We start from the raw sequence: 14808 nt of genomic DNA on the forward strand, positions 1-14808 counted from the left end.
CAGCCATATGGCCGACATTCAGAATTTCGACATTTCAAGTACATACATAAGAAGGAAAATAAAATTTCCTTTAAACTGCTACCAGGGGGGCTATGCCCCCCTGTGCCCCCCACACCCCCGTAACTTTAATATACCAACTCTGAGATCGTACTACAGTGCAGGAATGGAAATCTTTCCATTCAGCACTATAGTGAGATGCCAGTTTCACATTGTCGGTATTCCGAATGTCGACCATATGGCTGTCCGCCATATGGCTGTCGGCTTTCTGAAATTTCGGCATTGTGAATGGGACCCACCATAATGCTCTTCTCTAATTATTTCTGAATATCCTAATTAATGTCTCCATTTGGTGATCCAAGTGTAGCTTTTGACTACAGCTTATTTACTAATACCTTCTTAAATTTTCCTTCATTATGCTTTGTTGTGCTTATAAGTCTAAAAATTAACTTGCAGTTAAAATGTTCTTATTCAGATCATGTCTTTTCTTGACTAAATAAACAAAAAAAGGAACACTCCGCAGGAAACATTTGACAGAATTTATTGACTTAGCTCTTTTGTTCCCATTACAAGAGCTTGGTTCTCTTACTCTATTGTTAAAGAGAAGGTCTTTTAGACTGAAGCCTCAACACTTCCTGTCACAATTACTTTTTTAGCATATTTAAGGTTGTTTTACAAGAAAATATGTTATTCTGATGAAGCTCAAGTAATAGGAATGAAAGCAGTGAATCAATAAATTCTGTCAAGTAATTTTTGTGGAGTGTTCCCTTTTTGTTTAGTTATTTACTTATTTATTTGTTTGTTTGTTTTTATATTTTGGAATATTTGACCTACTATTTGGTTTGCTTATTTGTTTGGTTGCCATTTTACTTACCTCATATTGTACAGCACACTTCTCTCAAACTATCTCTTCAATAATTCTGGACAAAGCCAAAAGTAATGGGGTACAAAGGCCCAAAAATCAGGGACAAAGGTTTAATACTACTATAATTCACTTTAAAACAGGCTTTGCATCAGCATGCATTTTTGAACAATAAGTATGAAATTCTAATGACTTGACTTTATGAGACAAAATTAGGATGGTCTGCAAAATGAGGGACAGTTGAGGGGTATACAGCAATATAATGTGGTGCTTCAAATAATTCTTTCATCAGACAATAAGAGAGCTCAGCAGGGTCTATGTTATCAAATCAATATACAAAAATGCATAAGGAACTGCACTGATACATAATTAAATATTTAAATAAATAAACTTTAGTTGTATATTACTTTTCTTTGTGTATTTATAAAAAGGCAACTTTTGACTCAGTAATTTTTTTCGCCTTCATATTGGACTTTTTTTTCCTAGAGCTAGGGAAGTTAAACAGAACACGTATATTCCATGGCCCTCATGGATTTCCTGCCTTAAAAACAATGTTACTGGATGAATATCAAGAGCGGCTGTTTGTTGGAGGTCGCGACATGATATATTCTCTGAACCTGGACCAAATCAATGAGGGCTCCAGAGAGGTAATGTTTGCTTGTTTATGTATTTATTTATTTATGTTATGCATCAAAGTAATCTTTCAAGAGAAATCCACACTGAATATTTAAAATTACGCTGCTACTCTGAGTCATATTTTAACATTTAAACTGAGATGCAGACATGGGCTTCCAGCTGCAATTTCAAGGATTGGAATTGCAATGTTCAGAATGGTGGGGACTATATACTGAGATTTAATTGCCTTCACAGAGTATTACCCTTCCTCTGTGAAACAGTCTTTTCGAGTCAGTATATGTCAGTCACAAGATCATAGGCTGCTCAGGTGATTGCACACTTGAAAAGTATTTTAAAGGTATAAAAATGAGTTTCACGATGCAATGACATCATGGTGATATGCAATTTATTTCCCTTATATTTCAGGATCATGAAATTGAGTCTTGTGATTATGACAGACAGTCTGGAAAAGAATTGCCTCAGCAGTCTTCTTTTATTTCCTGTGAGAATTGTTAATCAGATCAGATCTGGTAGAGCAATAAAACCTGTAATGGGTATTTCTTCTGAAAGTGGTAAAGAATATGCTTAGCTTAATGTAGCATTCTGTAGATATAAAAAGTAGATATATGCAGATTCAGGGCACTTTATCCAAACAATCTGTGCATTTCAGTATTTTCAGTAACACATTTAAAAATCCTTACAAAAACAAATTGTGAAGGAAAGGGGCAGGGCTGCATCATCAACAGGCTTGCTCAGGTGAGAGAAGGCCATGTATCAAGTGTACTGCCACCTAGAAGGAAAGTAAAAAAAAAACTAACAATGGCAGGAAAATCCAACAGATGGCATGATAAATCCAACAATGAACTCTAAAAACTTCAATCTCACACAACAAATAAAGAAACTAACAAGCAAACAAATAAATAAATGAATGAATGAACGAATGAATAACTGACTAACTAAATAAATACGTTGCAATCATAATACTGAAATGGGATGAGAAGGGGCTACAACTAAAGCAAAAAAAAAAAAAAAAACCTCCTGCACTTGAGATTGAAAGTACAGTTGTGTAAAATCTCACCATAACAGTAGATGTCCTTGCCTTCACTGCTCCAGTATTCTTAACTATATGGAATTCCCTGCTGCAGAAGCCTGATGTCCGGCCAGTCTTCCAAAGACTTCTGAATTTAAAAGGTATGCCAAACATCACCATATGCTCCCTGTGTAACCTAGGGCATAAAGGTGACATTCAGGCCTACCAAAACCAGAACTGATTGCCCCAGTAGGAACAACAATCCAAGGAACCCAAGATGTAATGTGTACATCCAGGAAGGCAAAAAACTAGGGGGATGGAGGGACGAAGGGAGCGAATACTACAGCAGTGAAGGCAAGGCCATCTACCGTTATGGTAAGATATTACACAATTGTACTATGTTTGTACATTCACTGCTGCAGTACTCTTAACTATATGGGAGAGTGCCAAAGCTCAAGAGGAAACTTGGGAGGAGGACAGGGCAGAAGAGTCAACTAAAAACCCATGAAGAACTGAACTAGCAAAACCAGCCTTAGCTCTAGAGATACCATTCAACTTGTAGTGCTTGGTAAAGGCATGCACAGAAGTCCAGGTAGCTGCTTCATGAATCAAAATATTTCTAAGCCTTTGCAAAAAGCACTAGAAGAAGCCATAGCTCTGGTAGAATGACCCTTAATTGAAAAAGGAAGGCTCTTGCCATAAAAAGTGTAACAAAAGTAAATAGCCTTAGAAATCCAAAAGAAATTGTTTGCTTGGATGCAGCAAGCCCCAAAGATCTAGGATGAAAAGAAACAAATAACTGATCAGATTGTCCAATAGCCTTGGTCATGTCTAAATAAGCTCTAAGTTGCCTATGCATGTCCAAAGTATGCAGCACCCTCTCACTGTCAGTTTGTGAAGAGGGGGAAAAGTAGGCAGATTAATAGACTGATTAAGTGATAGCTCATTAACCACCGTTGGCATAAAAGAAGGATTAGTGCTCAAGGATACTCTGTCCTCATGAAAAAATCAAAAAAGGAGGAAGGACCTGCAACTCAGACACCCATCTGGCAGAAGTAAGTGCGAACAAAAGAGCAGTCTTCCAGGAACAATGTTGCAAGGAAGCTGAAGTTGCAGGCTCAAAAGGAGCCTGGGTCAACTTCTCCAAAACAAAATTAAGGTCGCAGGGAAGAGGAACAGGTTTCCTGGGAGGTCTAATATTAAGTACACCTTTAAGAAATTGTTTCAGCTCAAATCCAGCAACTAAAGGTGGAGAAAAAGACAGACAAGCAGAGATAGCTGATAGGTGGGCCATAACAGAATAGGCTAAATCAGCATTGAGCAACTCATACAAATAAGAGACAACCAAAGGAGCATCCACAGTAAGTAGGCCCAGGTTATGAGAAAGTCACCAAAAAAAAAAAACTCTACCATTTGGATAAGGAGGATTTCCTAGTTGTAGGTTTCCTGGCCTCATATGTTATCTGGCAGATGTTTTACACCGGATGCCCTTCCTGACATAACCCTCCACATTTATCCGGGCTTGGGACCGGCACAAAGAAATGCACTGGCTTGTGCATCCCCAGTGGCTGGACAGAATTAGGAGTCAGTATATTAGAGGGTCAGCTCATGTTGGATGGTTTGGAGACAAAGTCAGAGAGACGAGATTGTGTTGGTTTGGACATGTGCTGAGGAGGGATGCTGGGAATATTGGGAAAAGGATGCTAAGGATGGAGCTGCCAGGTAAGAGGAAAAGAGGAAGGCCTAAGATAAGGTTTATGGATGTGGTGAGAGAGGACATGCAGGTGGTTGGTGTGACAGAGCAAGATGCAGAGGACAGGAAGAAATGGGAACAGATGATCTGCTGTGGTGACCCCTAATGGGAACAGCCAAAGGAGAAGAAGAGGTTTCCTGGCCTCCTGCAGGACTTGCAGCACGTCCTCAGAAAAAAGGTGTCTGAGGAATCAAAATCCTATCACTCACAGAGTCAGTTGAAGTGTGAAAAGCTGGGTATGGATAACATATCCCCTGTCTTGTGTGATTAGATTCACCCTGTAAGGTAACTTTTGATGATTGCCCATGGCTAGATGCAGAAGAAGAGGGAAGTAGTGCTGTTGCAGCCAAAAGGAAGTCACCAACAAGATTTTGGGAGTATCCTGTTGAATTTTAAACAAGACTTTCAGAATTAGAGGAAGGGGAGGGAATGCTTAAAGAAATATCCACTTCCAAGAGAATGGGCGGGCATCCAGCTTTCATACCAGAGTACCTGCGACTCTGGCACAAAACAGAGGAAATTGCCTGTTCAGAGGGAAGGCAAAAAGATCCACTTGAGCAGTAACCCACTGGTGAAAAATGTACAGAAACGCATCCCTGTGAAGCATTATTTCATGGGACTGAGTTAAGGACCTGCTCAGAGTGTCTGCCACAATGGTCTGACCATAAGTGATATAAACTGCCTGAAGAATCACTTGTCACTTGACAGCAAGATCCCATACCAGAAGTGCAAACCAGCAAAGAAGATAAGATCTCATTCCTCCCTGCTTGTTGATATACCACATCACTGTGGTTTTGTCTGTGAATACCTTGGGACACCCTCGAGAAAAGATAGACTGAAAGGCCTGAAGAGCCAGCAGAAGGGCTCTCATCTCTTTGACATTGATGTGCTCCTTATGCTGATGAGGCAACCACACCCCCTTTACCTTTAGGGAGCCAAAAGCCATCCCCCATCCCATGTCTGAGGCATCTGTGAACAATTCATGAGTGGGAAGAGGAGGATAAAAAGGGATCCCTGGATTCAGAAACAACTGCTGAATCTATCAGAGAAGTTTCTGTCTGAGACAAGGATGAAGAAGAACTACAAATTCTAGAGGATGAGCATGTTGAAGCCACACTGACTTCAGAAACCACTGAAACTTCCTCATATGAAGTTTGGCCAGAGGAAACATTGGAAATTTGGATGCCATAAAACCCAGAACCTTAAGAAACTCCCTGGCAGTAATGGCAGCCAGCAGAAGAAGAGTGTGAAAGAAAGAAATGAGAGTTAAGGCCTTTGGATGGGGCAGTGATACAAGCACTGGCACCATCTGAATCCTGTAATCCAGAAAAACATGATCCTGAGAAGGAGTCAAAGAAGACTTTTTGAAATTTACAGTGAACCTTAGACTCTGAAGAAGGAATATGGAAAAATGAAGATTTTGCAAAAGGATCTCTGGAGAGGATGCCTGAGTCAACAGGTCATCCAAGTAAGGAAATATTTGGATCCCTTGAAGTCAGCAAAAGGCAATCACAGGAGCAAGGCATTTGGTGAACACCCTTGGGGCAATAGAAAGGCCAAAGGCCCAAGAAGAGAACTAAAAATGCCAGGAAGCAACAGAGAAATGCAAAAACAGCCTTAAAACAGGATAGATCGGAATATGGAGGTAAGCATCCTTGAGATCCAGAGACACCATATAGGCCTGAGGGAGCAAAAGAAAGAGAGGCGCTAGAATAAATTATTTTCTGTTTTTACTATGTAGTCTTCATTTGTTGGAAAAAGCAGCTAGAGAAATTTCCTTTTGGATCCTGGTTATTGTTTTGAAGAGAAGAAAGAGAGTCTGAAGGGACAACATCCAGAAGGAAGGTACCTTTAAAAAAGTGTTTAGATGGAAAGGGCTAAAATAGGTCTCCAAGTGCCCTCTTTTCTGGGCAATGGAAACAGTCAGGAGAAGAACCTTTTCCCCTTTGGGACACAGGCACCTCTTGAATAGTACCTGAGACAGGAGATTTCAAAGAACCTCTGGTAAACATGGAATATGTTCCCTGTGAGGCTGAGGAATGTCCATAAAAGGAGGATGGGATTTCCTTACCATGAAGTACCCTTGACAAATGGTCAACAGAACTCAAGAATCTTGAGTGATCTGAAGGAAAACCAGAAGAGAAAGATAAAGGCAAAGAGAAAGAGGAATGAGGCTGTGAAGATAATCACACAGAGCCTGGTTTGTCCAGAAAGGCAGGCTTCGGAGTCCCAGAAAAATTAAGTAGCTTTAGCAGGAGGAGCCTGTTTGCCACTCTTCTTACCTTTAGTAGCAGGACAGGATTGCCTATGAACAAAGGCAGGCTTAGCGGGGTAGTTTCCCTGAAATTCCGGCATAGGAGAAACAAACACATATTTAAACTCCTGTAAGGCTTTACCCTTATCCTGAAGGGACCTGCACAAACCTGAACAAATCAACAGCAGCTTATCCAAACAAAAGTTTAGAATCCAGAGGAGCATCCATCAACATAGCTTTAATATCACTAGGTAGATGTTGAAGCCTAAGCCAAGAATACCTCCTCATAACGGAACCAAAAACAGCAGCCCTAAAAGAGGCATGCACTGCATCATAACTACATTTAATAGAATGATGAACAACTTGAGAGGAAGTCCCTAGCAAGGAAAGAACATAAGTTTTACCTTTAGAGTCTGGAAAATCAGAAATAAGTTGACAGGCCTGAGAAAGAAGTGCCAACACATATCTAGGCATATGGGTCTAATAATTAATACCCCTAAAAGCTAGGGTAGCAAAAGTGTAGATCTTTTTGTCCATCCTGTCCATAGTTCTGCTGTCCTTGTCAGAAGGCAATAACATGAGTAAATGAAACACTTGAGATGGCTTATCAAAGGCTACGGCCACTACCAAAGGGTCAGCAGCAGGACATTTATATAAAAAAGAACAATTCTCAGAAACCCTATAAAACCTATCAGGCTTCTTGGGAGCAGGGGGAAGAGAATCAGGTGCCTGAGAGGCACTGGAGAAAGCATCCAGTAAAGCAGCCAACACTGGAGGAATAGCCGCAGGTTTAGGAGAGTCCAACTGCAACAACTCATAGTACCTCTTATGGATATCAGAGAACTGAGTACAATCCCTCTCAAAAAAATCATCATCCTAGAGAGTGTTTCCCCAAAGGAAATTTCCTCCAAAGGAACATCAGGACTAATTGATTCCTCCTGCTCTGACCCATAGTCCAAAGGAGAAGGAATTTGATTAGAATAAGTTAGGGATTCATCAGCAGAATCCGATTCATCCTAAGAAGAATCCTGGTCTTTAAACATTTTAAGAGGAGTAGAGGACCAATGAGGCACACAAACTGAAACCCCATGAGGAGGCACTAAGGACAATAAGGAAGAAAATAACCCCTGAGTAAAAGCCTGCAATTCATTTTGTGGATCCCTAGAAACAGAAGAAACATGATTTTTTTTTTCTTTTTCAAAGGAATGTCATGAGAAGGCTCAGATCCAAGATGATCGTCAAGAACCATAGCAGGAACTTCTTCCCCAATTAAAAACTGAGGAACTCCCCTAGACCCCTCAGAAAAAAAGCAACCGTGGTTCCCCCTCAGAAAAAAGCAAACCGTGGTTCCCCCTGAACATCAGAGACAGATACCTGCCAAGCCTCTTTGGATGTGCTGGCAACCAATCCTCTCCAGCCTCCAACATGCTTGTGGCATGGAAATCTGACAACACAGCTGGGGGAGCCTCCAGGTTTGTAATGACCTCGGGAGAAAAACCTGAAAGAGGCTGGACAGCGGAAGATTCTGGTCATACCTTTTTCACCTTCTTCTTCCCCAATGGCTGACCCTTGGGATGGGAGAGTCCCTCCATAGCATATTTAGTGAACAACTTAAGATGCGGAATCTCAAGATATAAGGAAAGAGAAGAAAGTCTACTGCGAACAAACGCTAACAAATATAACAAGATGTATGGTCATGAGAAGCACCTAAGCAAAAAAGATACTTATCATGTCAGTCTCTGTAGGGAATCTGTCTACCACACTGGCAGTTACCCTTCCTGGATGACATTAACACCCAAGAAACACAAAAACCAAGAAAAAAACAAAATCCCCAACAGGGCACCATGCAAAAACACAAACAAATGTAGGAAGTCACTGGAGAATGGAAATGCATTCAACTGGCAGAAAACGGACGCAGGTAAACAGACTGATGGTGTAAAAGATACATTCAGACTGGTGGCAAACAAGTTCTGTTTTTATTAGGCCTGAACGTCACCTTTATGCCCTATGTTATGCAGTGAGCATATGGTGACATTCGGCATTCCTTTTAAATTCAGAAGTCTTTGAAAGACTAACCAGATGTCAAGCTTCTCATGCAGGGAATCCCATCAAGTTAGGAATACTGCAGCACTGAATGTAAGGACATCCAACGGTACTGCCCTTCTCAAGCAATGTTCAGCACCACTGTGCTCACAAGCAGCTGACAAACTTCTGCTGTATTTCAGTACTTCAGCATAGTGGTGTTGACAGTGAATGGTGCAGCTTTATGTTTTTCCATTCATAGTGCAATGTTCAATGTTATTATTTAAGATCATTGCTGATATGGATTCATGATCAGTATGCACATTCAGTTAAAAAAGTAAAAAAAATAAATAAAATAAAATACAATTGGTGACAATATCTGTCTGAAGCAAAAAGTGGCATTCAAGTACATTGCATATGAGATGGATTATTTGATACTGATGCAAATAAAAAGTATTACATGCCATAATTATTCATATAGTGCAGTATAACAACCAAAGAGGGCAGTAGATTGATCTGTAGGTTGATGTTACTCAGTTTAATGTTCACAGACACAAATGGAGACAGTTAAAAATGAAAAAAAGTCAAAGCTACTTGGTGTCATTATAAATAACCATCTAAAGTTTAATATTCGACAAGGGTTCAAGAAAATCCAAAGAAAAATGTAACTCTTTTTTAACTAGCACTGCCATAAAATAACCTCTGTATATCTCCTACCTTCGTTACCATATGCTGCCCTATCTATAACAACCTCCCACCACTGCCTAGCCTTAGAACTGTTAGTCTGGCTGTAACTTCCACATTCTCTCTCTCTCTCATTGTCCAGTCAGCAGCTGTTCATAACATAATCTACAAACCTCTAAACTGTCTTGCACTTCAAGCCTTTGTGGAACCTTACACCTCTGCATGGTCTTTCTACTCCACAGACATGTCTCTATTAAAAACAACTAAAGCCGACAGCTCTGATGGTCTGTTCTTGTACTCAAATTATGTCTCCAAAATCTGCAGTTTGTTCCTTCTCATCATCAGACAACAATCTAACCTATTCTGATTGAGAAACTTGCAAAACCAGCACTTTTAAAACATGTAGCTCTGCTCTTGCACCTTCCCAGGTTGGACTACCTTACACACCTACATTATCCCTATATATTTCAACAGAACAAAGTGTCAGTGTGAGTTTCATACTCTTCTGTCCCTTTGCTCTTACTGCCACATCTACTGTCTCTGCTTAGATTGATAGGTTCATTGGTATCCACTAGGCTAACGACCACAAGGTCCTTTATAAGCATAGCTGTGCAGTCCAACCTAATTGTACCCGTATGTATCATGAGCATTCATTAGGAGAGAGTATGTTAGTTAGGAAGTTTCTTGAGGTTATGTGTCAGGGTTATGCTAATTTGGGCATTATTGTCTGCTTCTGTCTATCAGAAACATAGGGGCCAGACCCAGGGTGAATTTCCGATTTCCCATACGTTGGTCAAGGTTACGCTTAAATAGGATTAGGCTTGGACTCTGCTTCATATTGCTGGGAAGCCTGTTCCAAAGCATGGTGATCTGTCTTATTTATGTCACAAGCAAAATTTTAATCCTTGGATCCAGTGGTTCTGATACTATTCATTTTCTAGATGTATAAAAGGTCCATCAGAGCTAGATCAAAGGATGCCTTGCATGCCAGACATAGATGGTCTCAGTATAGAGATAGGGCTTTAAGGTGATCCTTATTAGTTCAGTAAGTTTATAGTCTGAATTCTCCTGATAAGGAACCTTTGTGGGTGTTCCAATCGTTGCATACATCTGGTCAGATTCAGGCTGTAGGGGCATTAGACGCAATGATGGGTCTGATAAGGGCCAAATAAAGTGGAGCTATGACTTCCTTGGACCTGGGTGCCATCCCCTTACTTATAAGTTGGGTGATATCGAATGATTTTCTTACTACCTTGCCCTCACATTGGCCAAAGGCCAGATTACTGTCTACATATGTTTCCAGATCCCCAACTTCAGAGTCAGCTCTTAGGGGTGTCTTATTGATGCAGTAATTAACTTGGGTGAGAATTTTCCCAAAAGGCACTATAAAACGTTTCTTGGCATTGAGTTTGAATTCATGATTTTGACACCAATCACCTGTCTGTGTTTGACCCTCTTGAAAGATGTTTGTGTCATGGGGCAATCTGTGATAGCTCTTAATTTGTAATCATCTGCAAACCTGGTCAGCGAAAAGGCAGCCAACTTTAGCCTTTACCTCCAAGAAGCAATTGCTAAATAGGAGCAGTAAAATGTAGAGTCATTACATATTACTCCTGACATATCATACCCGCTACCTTCTACAACTTCCTCAATGTCACTACAACTTTCTTTTTCTCTAAATTACACTGCTCACATTTCCTCTCCTACTTCCTGTTTCCTACTCATCACTTCCTCTCTGCTTTCTATTCATATCTCCCACACCACCTCACTATTATTTATCCTACCTATAAATGTAAAATTGTAATTTGTCATTTTAAACCTCACAAAGTATGTACGTTTGCCATATATTAATATGTAATGACTCTACATTTTACTGACTGCAGATTTTCTTTAGTATAGCTGCCTTTCATAGGATCATAGGATCATAGGAGATTACTAGGTTATTGACCCACAGGTCATTTTAGGCATAGCCATTTCAACCTAGTGTAATACCATAGAAGTACTAGTCAATACCTAAGATTGCATTTTGTGATGACTACCCATGTCCAGGAGGGTTGTGGGCACTATCCCTGGTGAGAATTTATGGTGCCCCATCCACTCCTCCAGTTTCCTCTTAACAGTATCATGGAGGTGCTCTGTTTTACATGAATTGGTAGCCTGTTCCAAAGATGTGGTAGTCACTAGAAGATAAATCTGTCCCTCCAGCATGACCTATTTAAGACACAGGCCATATTTAAGTCCCCTGGAATAGGTAGCATTAGACCCATTTGATTTACGGATATGCAGTAAGTTCATTAGGTTTGGTTCTTGGGTTGCTCTAATGGCTAGGCATGACTCTCCCCTAAGAAGTTTATATTATCCTTAGTATAGTGACAGAATCTTTAGTCAGTCCGTGTAAAGCACATGTTTCAGGCCCTTGATCTTCTTTGTTAGAAACCTCTGAGGTCTGCCTAATTGCTGCAGGTGCTTAGTACGGTACATACCGAATGGGACATTATAATCAATTATAGGCCAGATAAATGCAGAGTATAAGGGGGTTATAACTTCTTTTGCTCTTGAGGTGATGCCTTTACTAATCAATTGAGCTACATGGAAAGCTTTCCTTACAACAGTAGACACATGGTGGTCGAAGTTAAGGCCACGGTCAACCTCTGATCCCAGGACCTTTACCACTTCATGGGTACTTTGGGTTTTGTTGTTGATTTGATAGTGTGAAGTGACATTGTTTGTGCTGAAGGGAATGATGATACATTTCTTTGCATTCAGTTTGAGACCATGACTAATACACCAGTTGTTGGTCTGTGTGAGACTCTCCTGGAGTATACTGACATCATTTGGGGATTCAATGACTGCACCTAATTTCAGTCGTCTGCATACTTGGTCATCCACAACCCTTTAATTCTAACCTAAACATCTAAGAAGTATATACCAAACAGTAGGGGGCTCAGTACTGACCCCTGTGGCAACCTGCTGGTAGCAGGTCTGCTGTCTGATATAGAGTCACCCACTTTGATAGTGTGTCCAGTTTGTGAGCCAATTGTCAACCTATCTTACAACAAAGGGTTTTACATTCAGTTTGCTAAGTTTACTTGTAATTTTGTAATGCCTGAATGTGGGATTGTTTCAAAAGCCTTTGCCAAGTTGAGGTATGCTGTATGCACAGATTTGCCCTCATCAATGGCCCTGGTCACATTTTCAAACAAATCCACCAGATTTAACAGGAAGATCTGCCCTTCAGGAAGTTGAATTGGGTAGGATCCAGGGTTTGGAGGCCACCTATGCCTTTTTTTATGAGGTCCATGATAATATGTTCCATGGCCTTACAGATGAGGCTGGTCAGGCTTGTGGGTCTGTAATTCCCCAGGTCTGTTGCTAAGCCACCTTTTTGGAGGGGAATAACTGCAACTGTTCTCTATTTCACTATTCCACAGGAACAAAGCCTGTGGTTAGGCTATGATTGAAAAGGGTACTTAGTGGTGATGCTAGTTCATCTTTTAGCCTGTTTAGAAGACAGCCTGGGATGACATCTGGTCCCATGGAGGCCATGTTCTTTGCCTTGGACAAGGCTTTGATGACCTGTTCTTCAGATATTCAGTTACCGTATGCCCATATTGTAACTTTTATTACATTTGTCTGTTGTAGAAAATGGTCTATTTTGTATCTGGAGAGCCTTTCTCCCGGGTCTATATTAGAATCTCGAAAGGGCAAAACCGGGAACGCTCATATGAGCGAAAATGGTGAACATCGAAGGGAATCTTTTGGAATCACGGTACAGTGGAGATTGGTATATTTGCCCTTTCCTCATTGTGGTGCGATCTCGGAGCTGGATTATATAGTTAACGTGGTGTGGGGGGGCACAGCCCCCCCAAAATAAGGAGTTCAATGTTTTCCATTTTCGCTCATATGAGCGTTCGCGGTTTAGTCCTTCCGAGATACTAATATAGACCCCTTTCTCCCTAGGCCTCCACTGTAAAATGAGTCACCACAGCCCAGTTAGACTATCTTGGTCAGCAAAAGAAAGAAAGAAAAATAGAAATTGTAGGGTAACCCTATAAATGCAGAAATAACGATGCTGTGAATGTTGCAACTTGGCCTATAATGGACCATTAGAAATATGCTACAAAAGAATATGTAGTAAGTTTTGAAATAACGAAAATGTTTATTTTTATTTATTTTATTTAACCTTTGTTTACCGGGAAAGTCCAACTGGGACAGATGCCATTTTCATTGGAGGACCTGGGAGAAACGCTCCAGATAATGAGGAAAACACATTTTTGTAACGGCTAGTAAAGTATTGGAAAAACAGTATGAAGGCCTTAGGGTTTGCCAGGGAAGAATCACTAATACAAATGGCTGGTTAATGTAAAATTAAAGAAAATGTAATTTAGGTATTAATGTTGAAGAATGGAAAGAGGTCAATACAATGTTGCAAGCACATACTTGGGATAAATGCTCCAGGCGCATGTCTTTGTAAAAATTATTACATTTTTATATTTTTGTTACTTGAAAGATTTGGGCATTCAGTGACCATACTGAATTTGTTCTGACAGTGTGAGATATATTTATAGTCCTCTGTCTGAGCCTGATCTCTGTCAATCACCAGCCTCTACTGGACCAATCATCCCAATTTTTCCCAGTCATCAAGGTGATGGTTGACCTGGAAGACCATCATTTAGACATCTGTCAAGGTGGTTTGACATTTTCTACTTATATGCTGCCCTATTCTCCACATGATCCAAGCAAAACACTGACAAAAGGATGTAAAATGGGCTGAACTAACAGGTGCCCATTCACTTCCGCAAGAGATATTTCCTCTAAGGCAGCTCTAACCCACCCTATGAAATTCAGGTGGTGGATAATCCAGTTTCCACCATGGAAGCTGCACTACCCAGTGTGCACCTCAGTACATGCATCACTCCCTATACCGCCTTCCCCCTAGAGAGGTGACTAGGCTATGCTAATTGAATGGCAGCCACCTTGTTCACAGTCAGGACACCATCCTGTGCACCACAGAGCCAGGATTAGGAGTATGACTTCACTGTTTCACATACTTAACAAATGTTTTTATATGATGAAAACTGTAAGACAGTTTAGGGATAGAATTTCAGAACACATTAAAACAGTTAAAATAGGAATAGTTTGAGCTCTTCGAGGTACATGCTACTAGCGTCCCGGACTTTTTCAATGATAATTCAAAGGGTAAAAGTCTTGATAACATGCTGCTGATAGATGAAGACATACAGCAGGCTATACTAGACATACAGCATGAATATAGGCTAGAAGAGATATTTTTTATTACATTTTTATTTTAAAGATAATAAGTAATTGTATACATGTACAGAGAAATGCTTGTTTATTCAAATGGTCACGGATTTATTATTTATTTTTGGTGTAGTGACAAAAGCTTTTACTTTAATTAGATTTTAAATTTCACTGTAGCAAGTTAACATTTTTTATTAATTTGTTTTGTTATAAATGCATTCATTGGGAAAGCTTAACTTATCTAATAAATGTATCAAATAGATTAATGTGATATTTATTTTTGATTTTGGCTGACTGTTGGAATTCCAGCTATAAAGGCTATCAGTATT

General features: G+C 40.2%; 1 protein-coding gene across 1 annotated transcript in view; it reads left to right on the plus strand.

Annotated features, from left to right (window-relative positions):
• Positions 1-14808, plus strand: part of SEMA3E (semaphorin 3E) — a 949587-nt gene that overhangs the window by 456917 nt on the left and 477862 nt on the right. The window contains exon 2 of the mRNA XM_044088353.1: positions 1346-1506. Coding sequence (XP_043944288.1) covers positions 1346-1506 — 161 coding nt within the window. The remainder of the gene's footprint in view (positions 1-1345; positions 1507-14808) is intronic.

The sequence above is a fragment of the Protopterus annectens genome, chromosome 11.part0 (genome assembly GCF_019279795.1).
Source record: "Protopterus annectens isolate FY-2018-M chromosome 11.part0, PAN1.0, whole genome shotgun sequence".
In the NCBI taxonomy this organism is placed as follows: Eukaryota; Metazoa; Chordata; order Ceratodontiformes; family Protopteridae; genus Protopterus; species Protopterus annectens.